The following is a 25,536-nucleotide window of genomic DNA, read 5'->3' on the forward strand; positions in this document are numbered from 1 at the left end:
AATTGTACCTAAATCTTCAGTTAAGAATAAACTCCTGTGTGTTCTAAAACCCAGACTAGTCAGCTTTCCGTAATGGAAACACACAAGCCACCAGGAAGGCGCTTGCCTTAATTTGACCTCTTGAGATGACTGTGGAAGACAATCAAGCTTTCAGGCTCTTACAGCTTGATTGGACCACATGTTGTTGGACCACATGTTGCTCAGGCCTGAGGCTCACAGGCCATATGGAGTTACAGAAGTTCAACTGATTCAGCTGTGTGTATGGAAAAAAAAGATTACCTAGCGATAGACATCTCTTTGCTAAAAAAGTTCTGTTCCATAAAAACTGAACCCCAAGTATACTGAATATGTTGTGCAGGGATGTAATTTCATTACATGTTTTTCAGCCATGTAAAATCTTTAAAGTACCTGATTTCCCCATGTCTTGACCCTGGGTCTTCAAAGGTTCAGAATTCTCTCTCAGGTGCATTGCTGAGGAAGCCTCTCTCCCCACTGATTTCATAGGCAATAGTAATAACACACATGGCTTCCACGTGTTATGCATTTCTCTCTCTGATAAAAGAATGGTACATCCTCTCCTTCATGTCCTGTTCTGTGAGGTCTGTCACTTGTGCAGTAACTGTTACTTTAAGATCATGGGGAGGTGCGTACAATGAGTAGTTTTCCTGAGATGCTGAGATGAAAACAGCTTCCAGATAGAAAAATCCTTTTGAAGTGACCAAGATCCTACACTTTCTTAGAGAATACACACTTATATGCACACACAGCTGCCAGGCAATCTCTTGCTTTTTGTTCCGTAAGCTTATTAATGCTGGGTTGGATAACAGTTAACTAGAAACATAAGCAGTCTCTCCCTTTGCTGTTGAAGCCCTGGATGGTTTGTATATCCTTGCTTATTTCCTTTATAGCCACCATCTGCATGTCTAGCCTTTAGAAGACAGCCCATGGTGTAGGTGATTTACTATCCTGGACAGTAAAGAACAAAAATAATACAAAATAGAAGTTTAAAAAGGCATAAGACCAGATCTAAAGTTTATTACATTCATAAATTCTAGGATGGATTTAGAAAATTGACCATTAAGAAACTGAGCATATTTGCAACAGCAGTAACAAATAAAGCAGATAGAGATATCATTTATCAGACAACAAAGAACTGATAGATTTATAGATATATACATAGAGAGAGACTAAAACAGCTATAGAAAGACAGACAGAGAGAGGCAATACAAAACATGAAAAAAAAAAAAATTTTCTAAGGATACTACAAAATTCTAACAGAAAACTGAGAAGAAACATTTTTGTGTATTTGGCTGTAAAGTGCTGTCCTGTTTACAGTATTTCCATACATGTGAATGTGTGGATGCATACATACATGTGTGCACAGACACATCCCCACACACACACATGCTGTCAACACTTGGTCATAAGCCATGAATCTGCATTAGAATGAGGTACATGAAAAGCAGCGTTGATGCTGGACCCTGACTGACATTCTCTCCAGCTACTTAGAGAATAAAATAGGAGCAGGAATGGGTTTTGTAAAACACGTATTCATTCATGCAAACAAATCCAATATTGAGACTGTACCTACAACATACGTCGTTCAAAGTGAGACTGGGCATACATTCAGAAGTAAAACATGCTACAGGTTATGAGGGTGTTCTGAATCTGAGCACTGACTTTGTCGTTGTTTCCTGGGGCTGTAAAGAACCTCTTGAAAAGTGACCACTGACTTGGGATGCTAATGTCACACACCTCACCTCTCTGTTTGGTTCTTTCTAAAGTTCAGCAAGCAACTGGCTGCCCAAATATAACTAGCTGCTTAAAGTCATTTTCAGACTTAGGCCTGATTTTCAAGAATGTGCACTGTCTGTGACTGAAGTGTTGGGAAGGAAACACTGTCCAAAAGCTGCTTTTAAATCCACCTTTAACCTAAATTAAGTTAAAGTCTCCAAATCCCAAACTGGAGATATGCACATATATAAAAAAAAAAAAATAAAAAATGTTTGTTTCTTTTTCTTGCAGCTCTTTGCCTCACGTTCATCATCTTAATTAATACATAGAATTGTGAACACACATATATGCAAGCACAGACACACACAAAAACCTGCACACGAGCGCTAATGGAGAGAAAATTATTCTGGTTGCAAAGGCAAGCACTTAAATATTAAGAGCCCCCAGAAGTGAGGTTACGTGCACAACCTGGATTTTCTTTTGTTGTACAGATGCATTCTAATTCAGCCTTTAATTACATGATCACTCACAGTGTAGATGGCATGTGCAGTGCCGTTTGTTGACTGCAGAGGACAGGGGAATTCTGCCTCCCCTTTCCAGAACACAGGAGAGTGGGCTTTGTGGGGCAAATATCCTCCTCCAGGCAAGACCTCTTGTTCTTTTAACTCACTCTTGTTTCAGATCCACTCCTTCCCATTCTGTATTCCCCCTTCCAGTTTCAGTCAAGTATGCAGTTTCATTTTATGAATCTTTTTCCTGCCTTAGCTTTCTAGTACCCTGCCCCAGAATTTACCAACCTCACAACTCTCAGATCCACTGTGCTTTCCCACAGTTTATTTTCCAGTATTTTCTTACATTGCATTCTGTATATTAATCCCTCCCTTTCCCCTGTTATTTTACCACAGCTGGTTCTGCATTAGATTTACCTCCCCTCCCATTTCTCTCAGTTTTTCCCAGAATCTTCTTTCTGAGAAGCAAACTGCTGCATCTCAGTACAACCTTTCCTCCCAAGCACTCCATGGCTAACTGAATTAATACAAATAAATAGCTGGAGAATTCTATAACCCTGAGTCTAAACGGCATGACACTGTATATCGATACAGCTAAACTCTCTTTTCCCCAAAACACACCTTACCTTGTCTGTAGTGCCTATAGGGAACACACTACTGGTCTGTGACTACCTCCAAACTGCACCCAAAAAGTGTCTTGGAGGCTGACATGAGGCAACTAAGATTAAGGCAGTTAATCAGTTTCTTAAACCTATGCTCTGGCCCTGGTTCCTTTGCTAATACAGCTACCACCTTTGAGTATGAACCTCAGACTGTTTCCCATTTGTGCCTCTTTTCAATCCATCCCAGTGTACTCCAACTCTCTTTGCCTTTCCAGCTTTCCCAAATGTCCCCCAGCTATCTCTGTTTAGTTTCTGCTCTAGTCTCACTGTGGATCACCCAAAAGCACAGGGAAAACAGAACTCCCTGCTTTTGTCTCAGATATGTAGACTCCAAGCTTTCCTGGCCTGTCCCAGGCCAGTGCTATGACAGAAATAGCTCTCATCTCTGCTGGAGAATAGCCAGTGATAGCCAAGTCACTGGGGAATCTGGTTTTGGGAATCTGCATCTCTAGTGAGCATGTGAAAATTGCCATTTTCCCAAGGTTTTTAATTGGACACTTTGGGACAGATTTTTCCCCGAGATAGCAAAAAGACTTGAGAAAGAGCTTCACCTCCTGTCAGCTCTCAGTATCATGCTGTAAAGCATGGGGACAGGAGAACTTTGCAAAACATATCATTGACTTAGCTCAAACCAGCAGAGTTCTCCTCTGGGTTGTTTTCAGGGAAGGACAAATAGCTCCAGCTGAAATTTTACAGAAATAATTAAAGAATTTGAACGGAATTAGAGTTTTGAACCTGACTTAGAGTTGCAGCCAAAACATGTGCAGTTTATCAAAGCTGAACAGGATTTTATTATACAACGTCTCAGGCAACCTTTGTAATTGGTGGTGCTACCAGATCCTATTAAACTGAAATCTCCCTTCCTCATAGGGGCGCTGTGAGCATTAATTTGTTAATGATTGCACAATGATTTGATGATGAAAAGGACCATATTAACATGAAGCATTATTGTCCCCACATTACAAGCTTTCCTGCTTTCATTACTCATTGTGTACAGGGACATACGTATCATGGAAAAGGGATGGGGAGATAATAAACTTGATACTCTTTTCAAAGGACTACTACAACATATTTACAGTGTTCACAACATGGGTAATAGGAATATTCTGGAGAGTTCTGTTTAAATAGCAAAATCCATTGGGTGGAATATAATGATGTGTATGTATGTGTCTGCACAAATCCTGTGTCTAAACACGCATGCAAACACATGCATACACACTTTCTCATGTTTTCCTGTTCTCTATTAACCCCTGGGACCTATGTAGCCTTCACTTTACCACGTCTTTACCACCTGGAACTCACCAGTGCTACTTAAATAACAAAAGGCCTCCATAAACAAAGATCCTTTTTTATTACAGTCATACCTTTTGTTGCCTACATTGACTACAATTCTGTACTAAGCTCCTTTAGAAACTAACAGTTTTTCATTTCTCTCCTCAATCAACCTCCTTGATTCTAACTAAAGCAGAGGGAAAAAAATTAAGAAAAAAGAAAACTCAACCCACAGTGATTCATGCATTAATTCAGGGACCAATCTTGCAAATGTTCACATGAGTAATCCTTCCTCAGATGAATAACCCCTCTGACCACAGCAGACTGATTAACAACAATGCAGATTAAGGTTTTCAGGATTGGGCCCATCCCCTGATGCTTAGGTTTTCCCCCGAAATTCAGTGGATGATGGTCCCCCTCCTTTTGTTAGATGTATTAAAGGCCCAAATGCAGCTCTCAATTATTTTATTTGATTACGTAGCTAACAGGCCCTGATCCTGTCAGCACTCCCCATAAAGACTAACAAGCTGATGTAAACAACCCCAGCTGAGTTAGAAGTCTTGACAGGATCAGGACTTTTAATAATAGCTGAAAGCTCTATCTTCAAATCGTGATCAGAACAGGTATCTTTGCTATTAACAGCCTCATGTTTTATTTGGAAAAACCTCAATAAAATAAGCAAGCAGAGAATCTGGGAGTATATGGGCTGACAGAGCTACCTAGGTGCAAAAAGGATAAATTATATCTAAAACCAAAATTCACACATGTCGTTTATTTATTTGGAGTAAAACTTGCCTGCCATTTATTCTAAATCCTTCAGCGAATGATGGTTCTGTGTGCCATGGGCCCGGGGTTTTGAAGTTCAGCAGAGGAATCCCCCTCCAGCAACCTTTCGGCCTATTCCTGCCTTTCTTCTTCACTTGCTCGTTTCCTGGAGAATGAAGATAGTCAGAACTGATGCATCACTGTGCCCCCCTTCGCTGCACCAAGCAGTGTTCATTAAAAACTTGCTGCTAGCGAGGGCCTGATCCAGCCCTCCTGGAAGTCATTGGGAAGCTGTCTATTGACGTCATGGGGATGAGGAGCATACTAATGCATGCAGTACCTTTACTAATGCGGGCAGTCCTGTTAACAACACCGAAGTTGTTCACAGGATTAACAGCAATCAATCAAGCCCTTTGAAAGACACATTAAAAGCCAAAGCCTGGTCTGCAAGCCCTCTCTCAGACGAGGTGTGCGTGTACCTGTAGCTGGTCCTGCTACATCTCTCTGCTCCCAGCCCAGGGTTATCAGTGCATTTTTCCAGCTGTGCCAATTTGGGGTAGCATTTCTTCTGAAGAGGTAAAAATTGCTGGCAGTCTCCCCCAGAATAAATAGTGTTTGTGTTCGCAAAAATTGACACTGACCAGAGTGAGCTGCAGGAGCAAAATGGGCTTTAAATGGGCTTGTGAGGAGACTGTTTTTTTCCTGCAAGTAGACACATTAAAAAATAGAAAAAGAAGAAAAAATTTAACAGGTTTTATTTTTGTTCCAAGTAGATAAATAATTTTTAGTCTCTGGTAGAAACTGAAGCCTATTACAAAAAACCTTATTTTTACAAAACCTATGGGCTGCCCTTGCCGAACTGGACTCACTGTGATTACACTGGGAACATTTCTCACTAGGGAACTGTTCAGCAAAGGCTGTTTTACAGACAACAGTTTCACTTCTCCTTTTGCCTGTATCTGTTTAAAATCCAGTACAGCCCCTTGTACATGTGTAAAGGTGCTTATGGGGTATAGCTTATTTCCATCCACAGCAGCAGCTGTGTTCATCTCGGAGCCCTTGTAGCAATATTTGTGTCCATGTTATTTCATCCTGCCACCCCTCACAGCTGTGCCTGTGCACCAGGGGGCTGTACTTGAACAGCATCCATTTCTGAATTACTATACTTAACAGCAGTGTAGAAACGGGGCGTGGATCAGCTCAAAGTTTTAAAAAATATATGTTGCTACAAAAGGAACACCCTCTCTGAGCTGCAAAATGACTCTTTTCACTGCCTTGTTCTTTTAATTGGCTTTATATGTGCGATAAGCAGTGATCGCAGGCAGAGTGGCCTGCTAGTGGACAAGGTGTTAAGAGAGCTATCCCGGGGATGGATCAGTGCCGGGTACCGTTTCACTTTTCAGTATAGCAGATATTCCTTCTTTAAAAAAGGTCTAACAAGTTGTGTCTCAGTGAACTCTGCGAGGTTTTAAGTTTCAGAAAGAGTGGGCATCAAGATTTGTGGTGTCCTGGTTCAGGGTGGGGAGGTGGAAGAAGATTTTGTTTCATGCGGGTTTTGTTGTTTGTTGTCATTCTTTTATCACAGTCCGAGCCAGCAGGCAGGATATGAAAGCAGGTGAGTCACAGGGCTGGGAATTCGTGAAAGCGGATATATTAGGGTTTTACCCTCCCCGCAACTGCTGGGCTGTCAGATCCCCGTGTCTTTAGCCTTCAAACGTTCTAAGTGCGTGCCCGGGAAGGGAAGACAGACAGTTTCCCCCTTTAGACCCCAATAAATAGCACGCCTGGTCAGACAGCAGACAATGCGCGGTGCCTGCCACCAGCCCGGCGTTCGGCGTCTGACAGCAGCTGCCTCTCCATTGCCGGCCAAAGACATTTGTTTAAAGAGCCGCTAAAAAGCAACCGGGGCTGTGCTCGGGTGTGCCCCCAGGTGCGGGTCCCGGGAGAAGGAGAAGGTAAAGGGAAGGGAAAAGAAGGGAAAAGGGGGGTCCGCCAATGGGGCGGCTCTGTGGAGTCGTGCTGTGTTCCCACCCGCCGAGCTTCCCTCGCGGGGCCTTGGGTCGCCCAGGGGAGGGGCGCACCGCTCCGCACCCCTCCGCATCGCCGGGATCGGTCCCCTCCGCGCTGTTCCCCCGGTAGGAGCACTCGTTTAAGGCATGGGAGGACTCGCAGTCAGCGGAGTAGTTGTAACAGCGGAGCCACCCGCGCCGCGCTCATATTTAATAATGATTTTTTATAATATCTATTTTTTGACGGGGACGGATACAGCTTTGCTGCTCTGTTATTAAAACTAAAGCCAAATAAAGTTAAAACTGCTGCAAAGGTATTGTGGTGAGGGTTTTTTGTTTGGTTGGGTGGGTTGGGGGTTTTATTTTTTTTTTCTTTTCTATTTGTTTTTAAAACAGAAATAAAAATAAATTCCGGTCAATAAAACATGCAGGAACGTTGCAAATTTAAGGTGATTACCCCCCTCCTTCATGGCTGCCCCTTCCGTTTACAGTCACACGTGTTACCGGCGCCCTGCCCGTTCGCTCCCGGGCGACGAGCGGCCGTGGGGGTCCCGTTTCCACTCCGCTCCCCCCACCGTCCCCCTCCACTCCGCCTCCCCTGGGCCGCCGCTGCCTCCGCCGCGCTGATAAGCCGGGGGCGCGGGGAACAATGGCTGTGAGCCCCGGCGAGGTTGCTGCCAGCACCCCGTGGTACAGGAGATAGAAAGGGACCGAGCGGCTGCAGCCCGACCGGAGCCGGGGCTGGGGCGGGGGTTCAGACCAGGTAACTCGCAAGCTGCTCCGAGCTCGCCTGCTGATGTTTCTCCGAGCTAGATCCCTGCACAGCTTGCACGGGAAGCGGGGGAAAGGGGAGGGGAAAAAAATAACACGAAAAAAAAAAGGAAAAAGAAAGAAAAATTGCTCCGAGCACACGCAGAGCCTTGTTTTGTTACTGCCCGGATTACTGTTATTATTATTTGGGGGATAAGGGGGAGTTGTGTCCTTAATCCGAGCCTCCCTGCCCTCCCCACCCCCAGATGCTGTGAAAGGAGAGCTGATTTCATTTCCACCATACAGAACACTTTGTCTAGAGAGCATTGTTCGGACAAGCAACTCCCGATTCCTGATGACTACAAAATACAATTTATGTTTCTATCAGAGAGACAGAATATCCTGATGGCTTGAAAGTCGGGCAGGAAAATCTTATCTAATCAATCTCTTTCCCATACAGCCCCCCCACACGCACACACGCAGCTCCTATAGGAGATAACGCCTGCACCGATCGTACATGAAATAAATATCGGCAGCATGAAAATTAACAATAGTCATCTCAGTATTTTTTGCCTCCCTCCAAAGAGCTACAATAATACAGTTTGCGCTTTTCCTAGCCTGATGTCATCATCATAATCGGTATAATTAAAAAAAGGAAAGGCTTAAAGAGCATGCATTTATTTTTAGATGCAACAAGAACAGATATAGTAAAGAGAGCTTGTAACATCACAACCACAACAACAGCAAAAGCAACCTCTGAGCCCGAGGATTCGTCCGTATCTGAACTGCTTTTATTATCAATTGCGAAATCGTAATAGGAGTAAATAATAAGTAAGAGACACCATCATAACAGGAAGAAGTCAGAACACCTTGGGTTTTGTTATTTTTTTTTCCCCTTCTCAAATAAAAAGGCGGATTTCACGATGATCACTGAAATTATAAAGACAGCGACTGAGCGGAGGGCTTGGAAAGGAAAAGGAAAAAAAAAATCATCATCATTGGTCCTAAAACCGCAACCGTTCCCCTTTCCTCACTTGGCACAATAGAAATGGACTGTCTCTCAAAGAGCCATGCGCCTAGTGCTATTTATAGCCAGGGGCTGTGTTGGAAGATACCATTAAGCTTCTCCAGGGCAGACAGACAGGGGGGTGGTTGGATGGGAGGAGGGGGTTTAGCCAGAGTAAAGGCAAAAGCGATCCCCCACCCCCAGCCTCCCTTCCCCACACACACACACATCCACACACTCACACCCCACCCCCTAGTCTGGCTGGGAATTTGAACCGATCCAGCCTGTTTAAACGGAAAGGACACAGATCTTCAATGTAAAAAAAAAATCAGATCAGACCCAGAGAGAGAGAGAGACGGAGAGGGAGGAGTGTGTGTGAGAGAGAGAGAGTGTGTGAAAGAGGGAGAGGGAGCAAGAGAGCGAGAGAGAGGGAGAGAGAGAGGGAGAGAGAGGGAGGGAGAGAGAAAAGAAGAGGGGGAAAAAAAGGAAAGAAGATTTTCTCTATGTATATAAAGATGGCCACGTTAGCAAACGGACAACCAGACAATACCAGCCTGAGTAGCAATCACAGCAACCCCAGCACCAACGGGCATATGAACGGATTAAACCATAGTCCCGGAAACCCATCCACCATCCCAATGAAGGACCACGATGCCATTAAGCTCTTTATTGGGCAGATCCCCCGTAACCTGGACGAGAAAGACCTCAAACCGCTCTTCGAGGAGTTCGGGAAGATCTATGAACTGACAGTGCTGAAGGACAGGTTCACTGGCATGCACAAAGGTGAGTTACCTCCTGAACTTTCCTGGGAGAGACCAGGAGAAGAAGGCAGGCTCCTTCTCCTCTCCGGCTCTCTCTTTCCCTCTTTCCTTTCGATTTCATTTCATTTTATTCCGTTTTCGATTGGCCCGGGGGCGGAGGTGGCAAGCAACGGGGGCAGGGAAAGAAATAATAAACCTTCCCGGAAAGAGAAGAGAGAGATGCAGGGAAGGAAGTCAGCACAGTTTGGTTCATTTATCAGTATTTTTACCTTTTCCTCCCGTTTTTGGAGGGTGAGGAGTAGCTGCCCGCGGGCGCCGGGCGCCCGGGCGGGCAGAGAGCGGCGGCAGGGCTGGCGGGGAGCTGTCCGCCCGCCGGTGGTACTGAAAACAGGGAGCAGGATTTCTTTATTTATCCATGGGAGCCGCACATTTTCCACCCAGGGGTGTGTGAGTGTCCGTGTGTGTGTCCGTGTGTTTGCGCTGAACTGGGAAGCCCCTATTTTACAACTGTTGTGTATCGGGCACCGGCACCTTCTCTTTCTCTTATTTTTCTTTATTTCATTTTTGGTTTTACTGCCATTAAAATTGTTATCTGCAGTCCACTCCAAAGCCAAAAGTGGAAGGGAGCGAGTTGCTCCAGAGGTGACAGGAGTATTTAATTTTGGCTTTGCTCAGTGTAGGAACAGGGATTTAAACAACAACAGAAAAGCCTATCTCAAGTGGGGCGGGGGTGTGTGTAAGAAATCACGACTGGTGTGTGTGTATTGGAAAGGGTGAGCCAGGAGGGACAGGTGGCAGTTTAGTTCCAGAAGAGAGAAGTCTCCATATTCCAAGCAGTACTTTAATGTGCTTAAAGTCCATCCTGGGAACTTTTAAGATTTTCTTTAAAGGCAGTGGAGGCATACTCCCCGTGCAATGCCTCACTCACTCCATCCCCTGCCTGCTCCTTCCTCTGCTTAGCTCAGGCTTTCTGGAGGTGCATTTCAGATTAGATGATGCTACGTTTTGGGGATGGAGGAGGGTGTGTGTAGTGGGGGAGAGATGCTTGGATCCTCAGCTAGGAAAGTAGGACTCACAGGGAGGAAGTTGAAGATAATTTGAATCGTAGCCCCTCTTAGGAGCTGAAGGGTCCCAGGAGTGAAGCAAACCACTTATTAACTCAGGTTCTGTATATATATGTGTGTGTGTGTTTGTTTCATTGAATATGTAGTTATTAAGAAAAAAAAATTTAAAAAAAAAGAGAAAACTAAAACCAAAAATATCAGATCAGAACTGGTTGGGGTGTGACTCCAGATTTAGTGCAGGAGGAGAAAGGGTTTTGCAAGGGATTACGGGGCGAATGGAAGTTGTATATCTTACAGGAGGGATTCAGTAACAGTGTCTACTCCAGCTTGGTGGACTCCAGGCAGCGAGAGCCACTGGTAATGACATTACTGGCTTCCCAGCTTTCCAGATGCCTTGGCAAATTGTAAATCTTGAACTTAAAGGCATGTTTAGCCGGCATCTGTTCCCCTTCCCAATTGCTCCTCTCCTCTCTTCCACCCTCAGGAAATATGAATAAAAATATACCCTGATGGTCCAAAGTACCAGTTTCACCGAGGCTAGAGAAAATGTTCAGGACTTGGGGACTGGGGACTCAGCCTAAGTTAGAGGATATTTCTTCCTTCTTTGCTTGCCGGTTGCTCTAAACACCCTTCTTATATTTACAATTATCAGTGTAGTCCTTTCAAACCATGCTTTCTTCTCGGACTAGCTTCCTAGAAGCCACATAAAGGTTTGACGGGCATCATTTAAACATGACATCCATACTATAATAATTATTAATAACAATAAAAATACTAGTAAAAAACACAGGAAAGGAAAGGTCCTGAGAGGTTTTGTCTAATATACAAGGCATAGTGAGAGTAGGCACTGAGCTCGTGTGTGCGCTCATGTGTTTGCAAAAATAATCTAAGGTTTCTGTAAACCAAAAATAACAACAGTAAAAGCTACACTAAAGAGAATCACTCAACATAGTGCAGAGGATATCTTTGAGCTAACACCTTGATAAAGGATTTTTGTGATGGGGGAGGTTATTTTGATTTGTTGGTGAGATTTTATTCTTTTGTTATGCTCTATCTTAAACCTGTAATTAATCAATCTATGAGCTAACTTTAATTTCTAGTTCATAGATGTGAATTCTTCCTCTTCCAGTTCAGTTTGCTTTTACTGTATGCCTGCATTCACAGAGACAAACTCAGGAAGCGGGGGAGAGAGGAAGAGAGAGATGGATCATTTATCTTGCTTGGATGTGTTTAACACATATTCCTGAATTAAGCAAGATACTAACTTCATTCCCCTTCATTTCATTTCTGTTCTAAAGCAACAACTTAGGAAAAAAGCCAGGTGGGAAATCTTGTCACTTCATCAAACCAAACTGCATGAGTTCATCTTGAAAGAAACAGCAATTTTTAACCTCGTAGAAGTTTTGGACTTTGGAAGTAAAAATGATGATGATGATTGTTATTTTGCAGGTTAGGGTTTGAGTGAAGCTTCAATAGACACTGAGTTGGCAGCATTTCAAGGATCGGTTTTATTTAGTACATCCGAGAAGAGTTTGAACTCCTTTCTAGCGATGCCGCTGATTTATTAGCTAATCCTGATCAAAATGTGCCTCTGGCTACCTGGAAAAAAATTACTTTCTTGCCAGTAGTGATTAATTACTATTAAGTCAAAAAGCATGATGGGGCTTTGAAGGATGAAGATTGTGTTTGGCTTTTGTTTTATTTTCTTTTTCATTTTATTTCATTTTTAATCTATTTTTTCTTTTCCCTTCTCTAAATGTAGTCATGCAAAGCATAGTATTTACTCAGATCTCCTCATTATGGCTTTGTTTTGCAGGCATGAGTGAAGAATTGTATAAAGATAGTCCAACTTGGCTCTCAGGGGTAGGTTGGCAATACGAAACCCCAAGATGCTTTCCATAAGCGATGCATAATGCTTATACATTAATTGATCTATCACTCTCAGTTGATTTCATTCCTAATCCATGGGAGGAGGTTGTGGTAGAGGTATACCTTGAAGGGTTAATACTGGGCTGTAGTTTATTTAAGTGTACGGAGAGCAAACCTTGGGTGTGGAGAGGGAGAAGATGGGTTTGTGTTGAGAGGAGGCAAGAGACAGGAATTAGCTTCAAGTAAAAACATAGCAACCAAAGTAAATTCAGGGGCAAATATATTAAAGTGAGAGCACAGTATGTGTATTCCTGAAAATGTTATGAAGAGATACTCTGGTGCTCCTGTATAGCAGGAGGAAATTGAAAATTAAGAACCTGAAGGTAAAGTACATGACTATGCCCCCTCCCAAAAACACTATCACAAAAGGAGAGTGAAGTCCCAGGTTACTTTGCCAGCAGCCCCGGCTGATAACAGGCCAGATACCAAGGAAGAGGCAGGGGAGCAGCATTCTCCTGCAAGCATATGAAGAGAGAAAAAGGTACGGGGGAAGCAGCATGTGAGAGAAGGCGGGAAAGGCTTGCCAGATCCCCGAGAGAACAAGCTTTCATGACACAAGCATTGCTGCTGCATATTCCCCCCATCCTCGGTTCTCTCCACACAGGGCATGAGCAAGCTTCTGCTGTGGTACTCCGCTGTAGGGTTGGGAAGAGGCTGTGTGCTGAGATCCACGGGTAGAAATCTACCGGGGCTGAGCTGACCCACCCACACGCTCACACATACACACTCACACACACATGCACTAATCACATTTGAACCATTTAGGAAGCCATTCATTCATAACTTCCCCCTTTCTTACCTAGCAGTGGAGTATGCTTAAAGGCTGAGTTACTGGGAGACATAAAGGTTAGTGCTCTCAGGACAGCCATATTATACTGCATTATCTTTGAAGTCATTTAAGGCCAATTTAAGTGGTATTTAGTACAATATTTATGAATTAATGTAATCTAAATATAGGACTGTCCCCATAGGTTTAAACAGCCTTTTCTATCTAAGCTTGCTTGTACCCAAGGCCTGAAATGCATTTTAATTTAAAACACACAGGTCTCCATAATATTCTATTTAAGAAGTCAGAAGAAATCAGCATTCCACACTTAACTGAGATTTACTGAAACACATGCGTGTGAGTGCACTTAAAGAGTGGAGATAGTGTGCAGTGGGAAAGCAAGGTTCTTCCATAGACCGGAGATCTACAACATTCTTTCAACCCTTATTTAGGAGTGGGGAAATCACAAAATCCCAAAACCTCCTTGAAATCCACTACTGCAGATCCCGTGGTTAGAATGGTGTTTCTACCTGATTCGAACCTCACTCAATAAGCATTCAATGTAGCTAGAAAAATGCAGTATGAAAAAAATATTTTAGTTCTTTTCCTGTTTTACCTTCTAAAAGTATAAATAATTTTAAAAATTAAGACACCTCAGGGGTAGGTAATCAAAGCTTCCATTCATTATATTCCATTCTGTTTGATTATAAAGATGGATGATAGAAAAATGAAAACCTTGTTAAGTCTAAAGATGTTTATGAAGGTTTTGGATGTCTTAAAAATTCAAAGGTGCAATGAAAATGAGCATTCAGTTAAGATGATATAATTGTATATATGTATAAATGTATAGATTTGTATGTGTTCATACATATAGAAAAAGAGATGTACACATATTCATGCATATAGCCTTTGGGAAATGGAAATTCAGTTGAAAAGAAGCACAACGCAATACAGGTGCTGAATAAACTCCTTCATAACTGAAACATAAGGCTTGCCTGACTGAAAGCAACACATATAGCATTTAGTATGGTAGTAAACCAAACAAGTTTTAGGGAGGTAAATGCACAAATAAACTGGAATAAAACAGAGGAGGCTTTATGCCTTAGGTCTAAAGAACAACCCCTTAAAACAATCAAAATGGAATTGGATAGGTTGATAGAAGAGAGAGTAAAAAACCAACCCTCTGTACATTATAATCTCCCATACAGTTGAGCATGAGTTTTGATAATATCAAACAGATAGCTCTGATCACTTCATAAATTAGAATGCTGTATGTTAACTCTTTTTCCAGGGGTCTGGACATGGATTCTGGTTTCTAAAAGCAGCTGCATCCAGTTATGATGCTGTTGTTACGGTTGTGTCAGCATTTCCAATACAAACTCTAATTTTCTGGGATCTCTCGCTTGGCTGTTGAGTTTTGCACTGAAAGCTGTTCTTCAGTTAGCCCCACTACCACATCAACTAATCATCCTTACAAGAATGGATTTACTTTAAAGTTACATAATACAGAGGAAAGAAAGAAATTAAAGTTTGTGTTTCTAGAGATTTCGTTTCTTCTCTTGCCTTTCTTCAGGTTAGACTTATATTTTTTACACATTTATGGATTACGATTGTTTTTATCCCTCAATATCTACACATACTGGTGCCTTCAGACATTTTAGGGAATGAGGTAAAGGTAGTTCTTTTTTGTTAAAAAAAAAAAAAAAAGAAATAACATCAACAACCAGACTTCATAGTATTTACCTGGCCAAACCAAGGTTTTAATTAAAAGGACTTCTAATTTATGAAGTATAACAGGAACACTTTAGTTTTTGTTTTATACATGGTTTGTTTTTTTTTTCCTGTATTCAGCAGAAGAGATCGTGAGCATCAGCACTGAAGTAGGGGGGAAAATTGAGGATCCTTGTCACCATGGATGAAAAGCATGGTTCGTCTGGTCCTGTATCCTGCATCGGCCAGTGGCCAGTGTCACAAACAGAGCTTTCTTTAGAAGGGGATTCAAACTGCATAGTATAATAAAAGCCAGGCAGCTGATGGAATAGTCTTTTGAAGGAAGTTGTCAGAGAGTATCTGGAAATTTTGCCTGGGTAAAGAGTGAGTGAGTTTGCGGAAAGTGTCTTGTCCTCAACCGAAAAGTGAATTGTACCTGTCAAGGAAGGCGGGCAGAGGACTCTCTATTCACAGTGGTCAAGAGCAAGGGGCAAAAGGGGCTGGATGATCGAGGAAAGCATCCCTCAGCCTTAAAAGCTGAAAATACGCAGCCACATTTTTCAGCAGAACAACACGGTGGTTTTTATCATTCATACCCTGTGTGTGTGCATACCAGCCGCACTGACCCGACAGACCATAACGACACTAAAGGAGCTGTTACCGTCCCTCCCGTCAATCAAGTGTGAACTGAGGCGGGTTTATGTGACAGGCATTAGTGGTTCAAAGGGAGAAAAAGTGGGAGAGATGATCTAGGCTGTTGGGCTGCTTACCTGCATTTAAAATAGAGAAAAAACATCAGATGCCCAAAGACTCATGTAGGCATTGGCAGTAGCCTTAAAATAATATTCCATAAAAGCATAGGACTGCAGATCTTAACATGACCTGTCCATCAAGTGCTGCCTCATTTTTGCTCCGTAAGAGTTTGCGCTAAGCAGGTGAGGTGTTAAGTGAGCTAAGTTGAATCCCAGCCTTAACAAATAGGCTGGTGTTTCATTGATCCCAGCATCATCTTTTTTTAGGGAGAGAAGGCTTGTTGCCTACTTGCTGAGCAGAAGTCAGTGAGAATTTTGCCATCGCTTCGGTCATTTTGTGCTTGGAAATCCTGGTGCAGGCTTGCAGTTTCGCAGTGTTTCACATTTTCTTTAAAACTCTGGATTGTGGATTTACACAGCAAATCATGACACTTACAGGTAATGCTACCAGCTTCTGCACTTGCTGGCTTGTCCCTTAGCTTTTTTTCTGCAAGTGAAACTAAAACTAAAACAAAGCTGAGGAACTGATAAAAGCCTGACCTCTGCCACATTTCTCACCACTTAACTGCTCCACTGATGCCAATATGACTGTTTCTGGGGTTTGTCATGGCAGACTGACCCTTATGTATTAAAATTCTAAGTGAAAAAAAGGAAAAATAATGACCATGTCGAGTTAAAGTTATGGCTTTTCTTCCACTGTCTCTTCACTGACTGAGCTGGGATATTTATATTATAAGGGCTTCTCTCTCCTCGTACCTCCTCAAGATGCATAGTCACATTTTGGGGATTGCAGGATCTGTTGAATCACTTTGTCTGCACTGCATCTCTTGGTGTGGGCTGGAGTCAGGATGTCATCACAGACACTGCATTTGTTTGCTTTTGTCACTCTGAGCCACAGCCTGAATGCACACACAGGTGAATGCAGCTTTTAATGTGCATTCATTATATCCAACTGACGTTCCGTTGAAGGAAGAGAGGGCTTATTATTGTCGCTCCTTAAAATAAAGATGGATGAGAGCTCTAAACATCTCAGATAAAGTACCTGACCATACGTAGTAGCTAAAAATAAATCATATACGGCCATCTATTCCATGTAAATGAATGGCAAGACATACAGATATAGACATTGTGTTAAGTTTGTCAAGCAGAAGCAGCCAAAAATATTGATCAAGACAAAGGGGAAAAATTGATAATGAACTGGACTCCAAGAAGACTTTAATTGACAGTGACTTCTGTGAACCAGCTTTGGACAGTATATATAAACTGACCACGATGTAACTTTATTGCAATGTACTCTCCTTTAATTAATTGCCACCTTTGTTAAGACTGGCTACAGATCAAAGGTTTAAAGATACTTAACAGGTTCTTAGTAACAAACCCTTCAGAAGCATTAGAAATATCCGACAGCTCAGCCAATGAGGCATGCAGATTTCGATCTACCTCACCCTTATCTGTTTATTTCTCCCTCCTTTGTTGAACATGGACAATCATTGTTTAACATTAACTATTTCATAGATGCCTTTGTTGGCAATGTTGATGCCTTCAGGGATATATATTTGCCAGTGAAAGGGGCCTTAGCTGTTAGTTCTCTAAAAGTATTTTAATGCCAGAAAGTTGCTTACGGTTCAGTAGACCATGGTGCAATGCAGACAGTTTGTAATGCAGGCTATTCTTTCCGCTTTGCATGCTGAAGTTTGTAATTCCCTTATTTAAATCTGAAAAACATAAAAATACAAAATTTACATGAAAGGTGCAGCAGAGAATGAACTTTTACATGAAAAAGGCATACACAGAGGTAGAAGTCTGCCTACCACATTTGTATATCACACACACATGAAACCATTTATTATATATGCATATTAATGAAAAGGTAAGCATGCTGATATAAGTCTGTAAATAATTCCTTTCTAAAAGGAAGAGATCATACCCTTGTTTGAAAGTGACAGGTGACTTAACAGGCTATCCCTGGAATTATATGCAGAGTTTAATATAATACATAGTTGTTCATTATACTAATTTAATGATACAGTCACAATTAGTCTACCTCTGGTTTATTTGTACATTGTCTCCAAAATATTTTAGAGGCAACCAGGCTGACTTCCCAGTGTGCTAGGGCAGATAACTCTGGACATGAAACTTCTTCAAACAGAATAAAAATGGACTTTTGTAGATAGAGTTGGTATGATGAGATATGACTGCATATTTGTCCTATTTCTAATACAAATGCCTGTGTATATAATACACAGAGACTGTGTATGCACACATGTATCGAAAGAGCAGACTTACATTTACACAGGGTTCCTCTCGTTTTCTGTCCCTAAGGATAGATTCACATCACATAACATGCATCACTCACTGTAAATGCACACAAATATCTTTGCTGGATTCTGTAGGTTCTTGCAGGTAGATGTATAAAGCAGTATCAGCCTAATAATATCCCTATAAAACAGTGCTTCCGTACTAGGATCCAGAGGGATGAAGGTTGTCAGAAGATCAAAAGATATATCACAGTGTGCTTGTAGGAATCCCTTGATTATGTTTCCTCTCTATAATGCTCTAATTCACTATTTGATCAATTGTAAAAGGGCCGGTGCTTTAGGAGGGAAAAAAAAAGTATTTGGCTACTAGATGCTTGAGGCTGAGTGAAACTCACACCTAAAATTATATGTAGCAATACAGTAATGAGCTTATCAATACTTCTTTAAGGAATCTGACAGCCCTATAGGAGAGATTCAGTTCTGTGAGCAAAGGTCACAATATAGATATTGCTTATTAAGACTATCGATAGCCTGGTTGACCAATTTAACTAAAGACTGTATAATGTACCTGCTGTTAACAGTCAGGAAGGAGAACTATGGAGAATTTACAGAATTACTGCCATGTAATATTAATAATATTGATTGATTCTAATAATATAATAAGGTAAAGATGCCCTTCTTTGAAATGATGCATGGATGGCAGGAGAAGAAAGGGAAATACCTTTGTTGAGTAGATTAAACTGGCTTGCACCTCCATGAATGCTAACCCAGAGGAAACTCAGTTTTCCTTCCTCTTACCTACAGGGCTCTGTTTCTTGCCCATTGTTTCACCTGGCCCAGACAGAAGCAAGATACCTCTTTCTGTAGGATTGTGTCTTTGCCTGGCTGTTGCAGAGAAGCTGAGGGCCTCAGTAACTCAGAGCAGTCAAGACCATTTTTATCAACCAGTTCAGCCCTCGTCAGAACAGGATTAATCCCAGAGAGCTCTTTTTCAACACAGCAGTGCAATGAAAGTGCTTTATAGATTTTATTTTTTCACACCTTTATCAGCATTTAAGAAATGGGGGGTGAGGGTGGGGGTGTGTGTATGAATGTGGAGAAGTGGTGAAAGTAATTATTTCTATGATATGCATTATCTATAATTGATGGGAAAGGGCTTTGCAGAGCAGCTACCGACCTGCTCCAAAGCCTGCTGAAGTCTTCAGGAAAACTCTACCTTGCCTGCAGCAGTGTTTGGATTGGGCTTTAAGTTATGGGCAGTTCTGCAAGATACCGCTTCTTGAGGCAGGAACAACTAATAATATGAATGTGACTGCCTTAAGGTAGTTACTCATCTAAATCCAGATGCACAGACCTGCTTGCTTCTGAATTCCCTAACTACTCCCTCTTCAGCAATAGGCTGCCTTATCTAGGTAAGCTAGTTCACTCCTTCTGCTATAGCATTCAGCTTGAAGTGTCTTGTTCCAGTTTCCGTATAGTAGTTTCAAGATGGTCTGCATTTTATTATGCCTTTTTTTCAGTTTACAGGGGAAGTGTTTTCCTTTTGTAAGCTTTTAATTGCTTTTAAAAGCAATTTATTTGGTCGTAACCCATCTTCAATAATACATGGTTGAGGATGCAATTTTTCACCCTCTTTTATAAAGATATATTGTTGTTCAGTTATGCCATTCTGCTGGTTTTGTTCTGTTTTGTGCATTTGGAGGGAGTCTGGTAATTTTTTTGCTTTGTTTTTCTTCTTCCTATCTTTTTTTTTTATTATGGATTTTTTTCCCCTTTAAGGAAAAGAAATTTCATTCCAGATACTGGCAATAAATGAGAAAAGTAGGAGTGGAAGTGAGGAATGGGCAAGAGAACCAACAAAAATCCTTTGGCAAAGTTTTTAAAGGCATTCCATTGCTGCATGTTCATTTGTGAGAGGCTGAATCCAGCCAATTTTGATACCGAAGAGTGTCTTACAAAAGATTTAACACCAAGTTTAGTCATCAACAGAGAAGAAAAATTAAAAATAAAAGCCAACATATAGAAACACTAGAAGGAAATATACACTAAAGATCTTGCAGGTGATAAGGGTGATGGACTGGTGCTAAGTTTTACATTCTACCATGAGTTAGTAAAAGTTAACACCAAGTTAACCAAACAAATAAATAAACAAGAAAAGCAAACATTGCCTTTCTTCTTCTGGGTTATTTGCTAGTGGATAATACACCTCAGAGCTGCCCCTTTTAAATTGCTGCCTGTGTCTGCAGCTTCATTCAAAGGAAGAGCATTATCTGGTGGGTGAGGGCCGAGAGTGAGGATGCCTGGGTCCTAATCACGGTGTGGATAATTACTTACTAACACTCTCTGATGAAGTCACTTAAGCTCAGTGCCTTCAGGCCTGATTTGAAACCTGTTGAATCAGTGGAAAGATTCCCATTGGTTCCAGTGTGCTATTGATCTTTCATTTCCTCATCTGCAATATTAGGCCAGTTGTATTTCTTTATTTTATTTTATTTTCCTCTCTCTCTCTTTTTTTTTTTTTTTTAAGGAGAAGTTAATGACATAAAATTGACATTTCTTTTTTTAATCAGTAAAGGTTTTGGTGCATCTCTGATGACAAATGTGTTACATCAGGACCCCTTCCAGTGCAGATCAGGAAAACACACTTTCAAAAAACACGTGGTGGGGAGGTGGAAAATTAGCTTTGCTCATTTCACTTGTAAATACATATTTTCTCCTGCTTTGCTAAGAAAGGGCCAACGGCAATTTTGGCAGTTTTTTTGTGTGAGTAGGATTCAGCTTTTGTAATTTCTCTGTCTACAGGAATATCATCATTCACTGATTCAGGATCCTGATTTTTTTTTCTTCTTCTAGTGAATCACACATATACTCTTCATTGTTATGGCAACTGAGGGAGCTGCAAAGCTCAAGGATTTGATGAAGGGCTGCATGCCACCTTTCTTCACCAAGGGCCTGATCCAAACCTCTAGTTTGCGATATAATTTGTATCGAGCTGAAGGGATCTGCCTTCACTGGGTCAGTAAAAAGACCAAGTTCCCTCTAGACAAGTGTACTTCTGCCTTTGGTATGTGCAGATGCAGCTGGCAGTTGCCGTCCATTTACTGAGAACCAACCCAACCCTCTCTGAAGTCAATAGTTAGACTCTGACCCAGCCTCACAAACAACAGACAGACACTATGTGAATCCTTAAGTAGGGACATGAACGTCCCTGACTTTGACAGAGCCAGGTAGACTAGAATGGAGTTTTCACTGCTGTTACCCAAGGGGTATCTTATTGTGGGAAATAAATGAGATTTCAGTGACCTGAAGTATCCAGCCACAACAAAATTAATTTAGAAACCCTTTCATTTAAAAGGAGGGTTTCAGGAGATCATCTGCCTTAAAGATCTGACAAGCAAATGAGTCAGACTGCCTGTTTCTTTTTAATTATTTCAGTTGCAGCTTTAGTTAATCAATAGCAACATAGATGGGGTAGGTTTTTTTGTTTGTTTTCATGTTTCCACCCCATCTGATCTTATGTGTTTTATGAAATAAGTGGAGGATCTGGAGTGTGCATGTGTTGATTATCTAACCCCTAGTCTATTTGAGATCATCACAGTGCACTCAAGTCAATGGTATTCTGTCAAAGGTGGAGAGGAAGCGTGCTTGCAGTGTGAGTGTGTGAACGTGATGTTGTTTGATTGCCTGAAATCCAACTAAGCCTCAGTTTCAAAGGCCTGGGGGCAGCAGGGAAAGTATTTGTTTGTTTAATTATTTATATATTTACTCAGCTTTACTGTCAGTGTTTGCAGATAGTGGGGGTGTGTGGGGTGTGTGATGTGGAAATTGAGGAAGGAATGCTGGGTTCTTGTTTGGAGGGGGATGTGTTTTGCATTAGTCTCAATCTGTTCTTCTACATAATGGCTGCTTTGTGCTGTTGAATGGTCGTTTGTTACTTACTGGTTCATTGAAAAAGGCCGAAAAGGTGTTGCTAGAATTACACTTTATGTGTCTATTCATAAAAAGAGCTGCACAATAGGTGTGTCTTTCCCCTCTTCTCCACTACAATGATCCAGGGACAGGACTTCTCACAGCAGCTTCTTAATTCCTAATAGCTGAGCCATCGGTCAGTGCAGCAACCATGCTCCAAGCTACCCGAGAAAAGACGTTTATCCAACTGCTGGTGAGTGGCTCACTCTTAGGCTCAGTTCTCCATCCCTGGCCCTTGTGTTTGCTCTCCAAGTGTTGCACATAGGCTTTTGCTGGCTGGGTTTGCCAAGGCGAGCTCCTGATCTTCTCTTCCCAAGCCTCCTCTGGTTGCAGGTGTGGGCATGGGTGCTTGGAGCGTGGGCTCAGATCCATCCCCAGGGTCAGGTCCCTTCCTCAGGTGCCACTCCAGGCTCACTGCCCTTTTCTCACATTATCCTTCTCATCCTACCTGTCCTCATAGACGTTTATTTTCCAACCTCTGCTGCTCCAGACCTGTTTCCCTAGCTCTTGTCGCTGCTGCTAGCACTCCTCTTCCCTCAGTTCAGCTCTGCACCGATGTTTTGCCCTTGTGCTGTCACTGGCTGTCACCCCCGTAGAGAACACTTCACCAGTTCATATCGCAAGTCACCACTCTGATTCTCGTAGACCACGTTAACTACCTCTCCTGTCCTTTCTCAGTTCTCCCCTGAATAGGATTTGGGAAAAAGTAGAGCCATAGTGGGCAAGTATTTTCAAAAAAGAAAAAAACCACAGTTAATAGCAGAAAAACCCACACTCAAAAAGTATACGCACACATGGAGATACACAGATACATTTCTGTGCAAAAACTACTGAGAGAGTAGACAGTAAAAGTGTTTAGGTTTTTTTTTATTTTATTTTGAGGTTCAAAGCATGATGTCCTCTTTCAAAGATTAAAAAAAAAAATAAACAGTGAAGTAAGTCTATAATTTCGCCAAGACAGTTGCATCTTTTTCATATTTTTTTTTACTTTTCTTGTTTCGTAAAATCAGCAGCAGATTTCTCACACCTGAACAAAAATCCTGCATACATTTTCCTTTGAATTCTTAAAATCGTGATCTTATTCTTAACTATTCCTGGCAGCCACTTCTGGGACTATAGTTCAGCTTCTTGCAAAAAATATTTTTCACTGCCATTTAGAAGCAAAACTACCCCTCAGCTCCAGGATCCTTTTCTAGCAACCCCAAATTGAAGAAAGAAGGCAAAATAAGCTTTTGATGTAGTGTGACATCAGAGTCTTCTTCATTCAGAGGTAGGTAGGAAAGGATTAGAGGCCTATTTCTAGCCCAGCCCTCTTACTAACCTTAAATGTCTCACCAGATCCTGCTCCTAGACCTTGCTCTTCTTCAGTTTGCTATGTGTAAAGAGGAATTTATGAAATCCAGCTTTGCAAAGAGCTTTGTGTGTATTTAAGGTAGAAGTCGTGCTGTAGCTTTAGCGGTGATGGTCTGAGGTTATAAATGAGACAACATTTGTAAGGAGAGGTAAAATCTTTTATTAGTCATACTGATATAGCTGGGGAAAAAAATTACAGACTTCCTTGTGTGCCTGAAAGCTTGTCTATTTTTTTCCAACTGTATCAGTTGGTCTAATAAAAGATATTACCTCTCTCTTCAAGTGTTGTCTCATTTGGGGTGTAAAGCATGTAGGCTGATTATTCAGGCCTGTTTTTTTGTCTGTTGAGGGATCAGACATTTCCTCACCTAGGTGGCCAGGGGAAGAGCAGTCTGGGCTGGTGGTCCCTTCTCTCACCTTCTGTGATCAGCAGCAGTGGCCATCTCACAAGCGTTAAGAGGCACAGAGAAACTCTGACAGCCCCTATTTTCTGATCCTGGAGATGTCCTTTCTTTTTTGCTGTTCTGCTCCCTTACAAAGCACCACATGCCCTCTTCTCACCCCTGTGACTGTGATTTATTTATAAAATTGCTGTGTCTATGTGTGTGTATGTGTGTGTGAGGGCAACCACACAAATATCCCTAAGCTGCTGATCAAGCTGATGAGCATTTTCTAATGTATTTAGCAAGTAATAATGCAAGCCACAGGCGAAAAGTACAGCAAGAAGAACAGGTAAGATACTTAAGCTGGGGAAGACTTTGGAAAGCAGGGATTTTTCCCTCAGCTATGAATAAGTTGCAGACCCCTTCATGTCTGGAAGAAGCATTTTGGGGTTTGTTCTGATTTCATAAAGCACAGCTGAAAATGCTGAGCAGCTGAAAAGAGTCCAGAGGCAGGTAGCAGGATTTTACACACGGCAAAATCCTACTCATATGCATAAGGCGGCAGTAGACAGAGGACAGCTATTACTTATGCTTGGCTTTACTACCAAGAAAAGCATTGGATCATCTATTCAGATCAGGATAGTCAGCTATGCCAAAGGTTTAATCAAATATTAAACATGGTCAGTAAACTTAAGCCAACGTTGGGCGTGCAGGAGTTCTGCTCCTTTTCAAGCAAGCACTCAAAGAGGAGAAAGTTTTATCCTATTAGAGAAATCCTCTTATTGTTTTGTTTTGGTTTTTTTTTTTTTTGTGGTTTGGCGATCCCTTTTTTCAGACAGGGCCCCACACTGTTGGATGTCTTGGTAAAGACTTGGGTATGTGGGGGTTTGTATGTGTATCTCTTACCCTGTCACGTAGAGACTGAGCTGTTTTTCCCCTCAAGTTCACATCTTTCTCACTCAGATAATTTTCCGTACGCTTCTAAGCGTTCACCCCATATGCTTTCTCTGTTCATCTGTCCCTCTCCAAATACAATGCTTTCTCTCATCATCTGCTCAACAGTTAGAAAGGTGCGCACATGTAAATGTGCGTATTTGCAAACCCGTGCAAGTAGATGCTCGTATCTGTCTGCCTTCTGATAAATAATAAATGTACAAAACCACATCTGCCTCCTTCCTACGCACATTTGGGTGTATTTACACCCTCCAGCCCTTATTTACTCTGACTGGGGGCACTCAGAGGTAGAACATTTTGTAGGGAGCTCTGTTTTACGATGTTACCTCTCCCTTCTATTATTCATTCTCTCTGATTTTTATCTAATCTCTCTTTGATTGTCCTGGTGCAGCTTAAGAGACAAAGTGAATTTTTATTACATCATCAATATAATCTCCAGCTAATCAGCATCTGTGCGCATTACCATGCCCCTTTGGCTTTTCATCTGTGTCCATAAATAATAAGAATAACAATCGGGGCCGCTTTTGTGTGGATGCATGTGTTTGTGTGTGTGTGTTGGTATCAGCGAAAGAGTCACAGCTGCACTTTTTCATTTCAGCCAGCTTGTTTTAGCAACATTGGACTCAGCTTTGTGCAGATTGTCTTGACTATTGCCCAGATTAATTTCCTGGTGCCTAACGCTTAAATCATGGAAACAATTATAGCGGACGAATTCATACACATCTTGCAACTTCTGAACTTTGCTGTTAACTTGTACATGCATTTCCATGACATTAGAGGCAACATGCCCTAGTGCTAGTGGAGTGTGGAGCAGTTAACATATCCCCCTATACGGGTGTTTAACCTCTAAATTTTTACTGCATACTTGTTACTTTTTCTTGGGTAGGAGGGTTGTACCTCGCATGTCTTTGAACAAGAAGCTCGGAGACC

At 41.8% G+C, this 25,536-nt stretch overlaps 1 protein-coding gene across 14 annotated transcripts in view; it reads left to right on the top strand.

Annotated features, from left to right (window-relative positions):
• Positions 1-9,210: 9,210 nt before the first annotated feature.
• Positions 9,211-25,536, top strand: part of CELF4 (CUGBP Elav-like family member 4) — a gene marked incomplete at both ends in the record, with an annotated part of 693,842 nt that continues 677,516 nt past the window's right edge. For all 14 annotated transcript variants that reach the window (XM_080637032.1, XM_080637040.1, XM_080637033.1 and 11 more), the window contains one exon: positions 9,211-9,490. In XM_080637032.1, the coding sequence (XP_080493158.1) occupies positions 9,211-9,490 (280 nt within the window). The remainder of the gene's footprint in view (positions 9,491-25,536) is intronic.

This window comes from Psittacula echo, assembly GCF_963264785.1.
Source record: "Psittacula echo genome assembly, chromosome: Z".
In the NCBI taxonomy this organism is placed as follows: Eukaryota; Metazoa; Chordata; class Aves; order Psittaciformes; family Psittacidae; genus Psittacula; species Psittacula echo.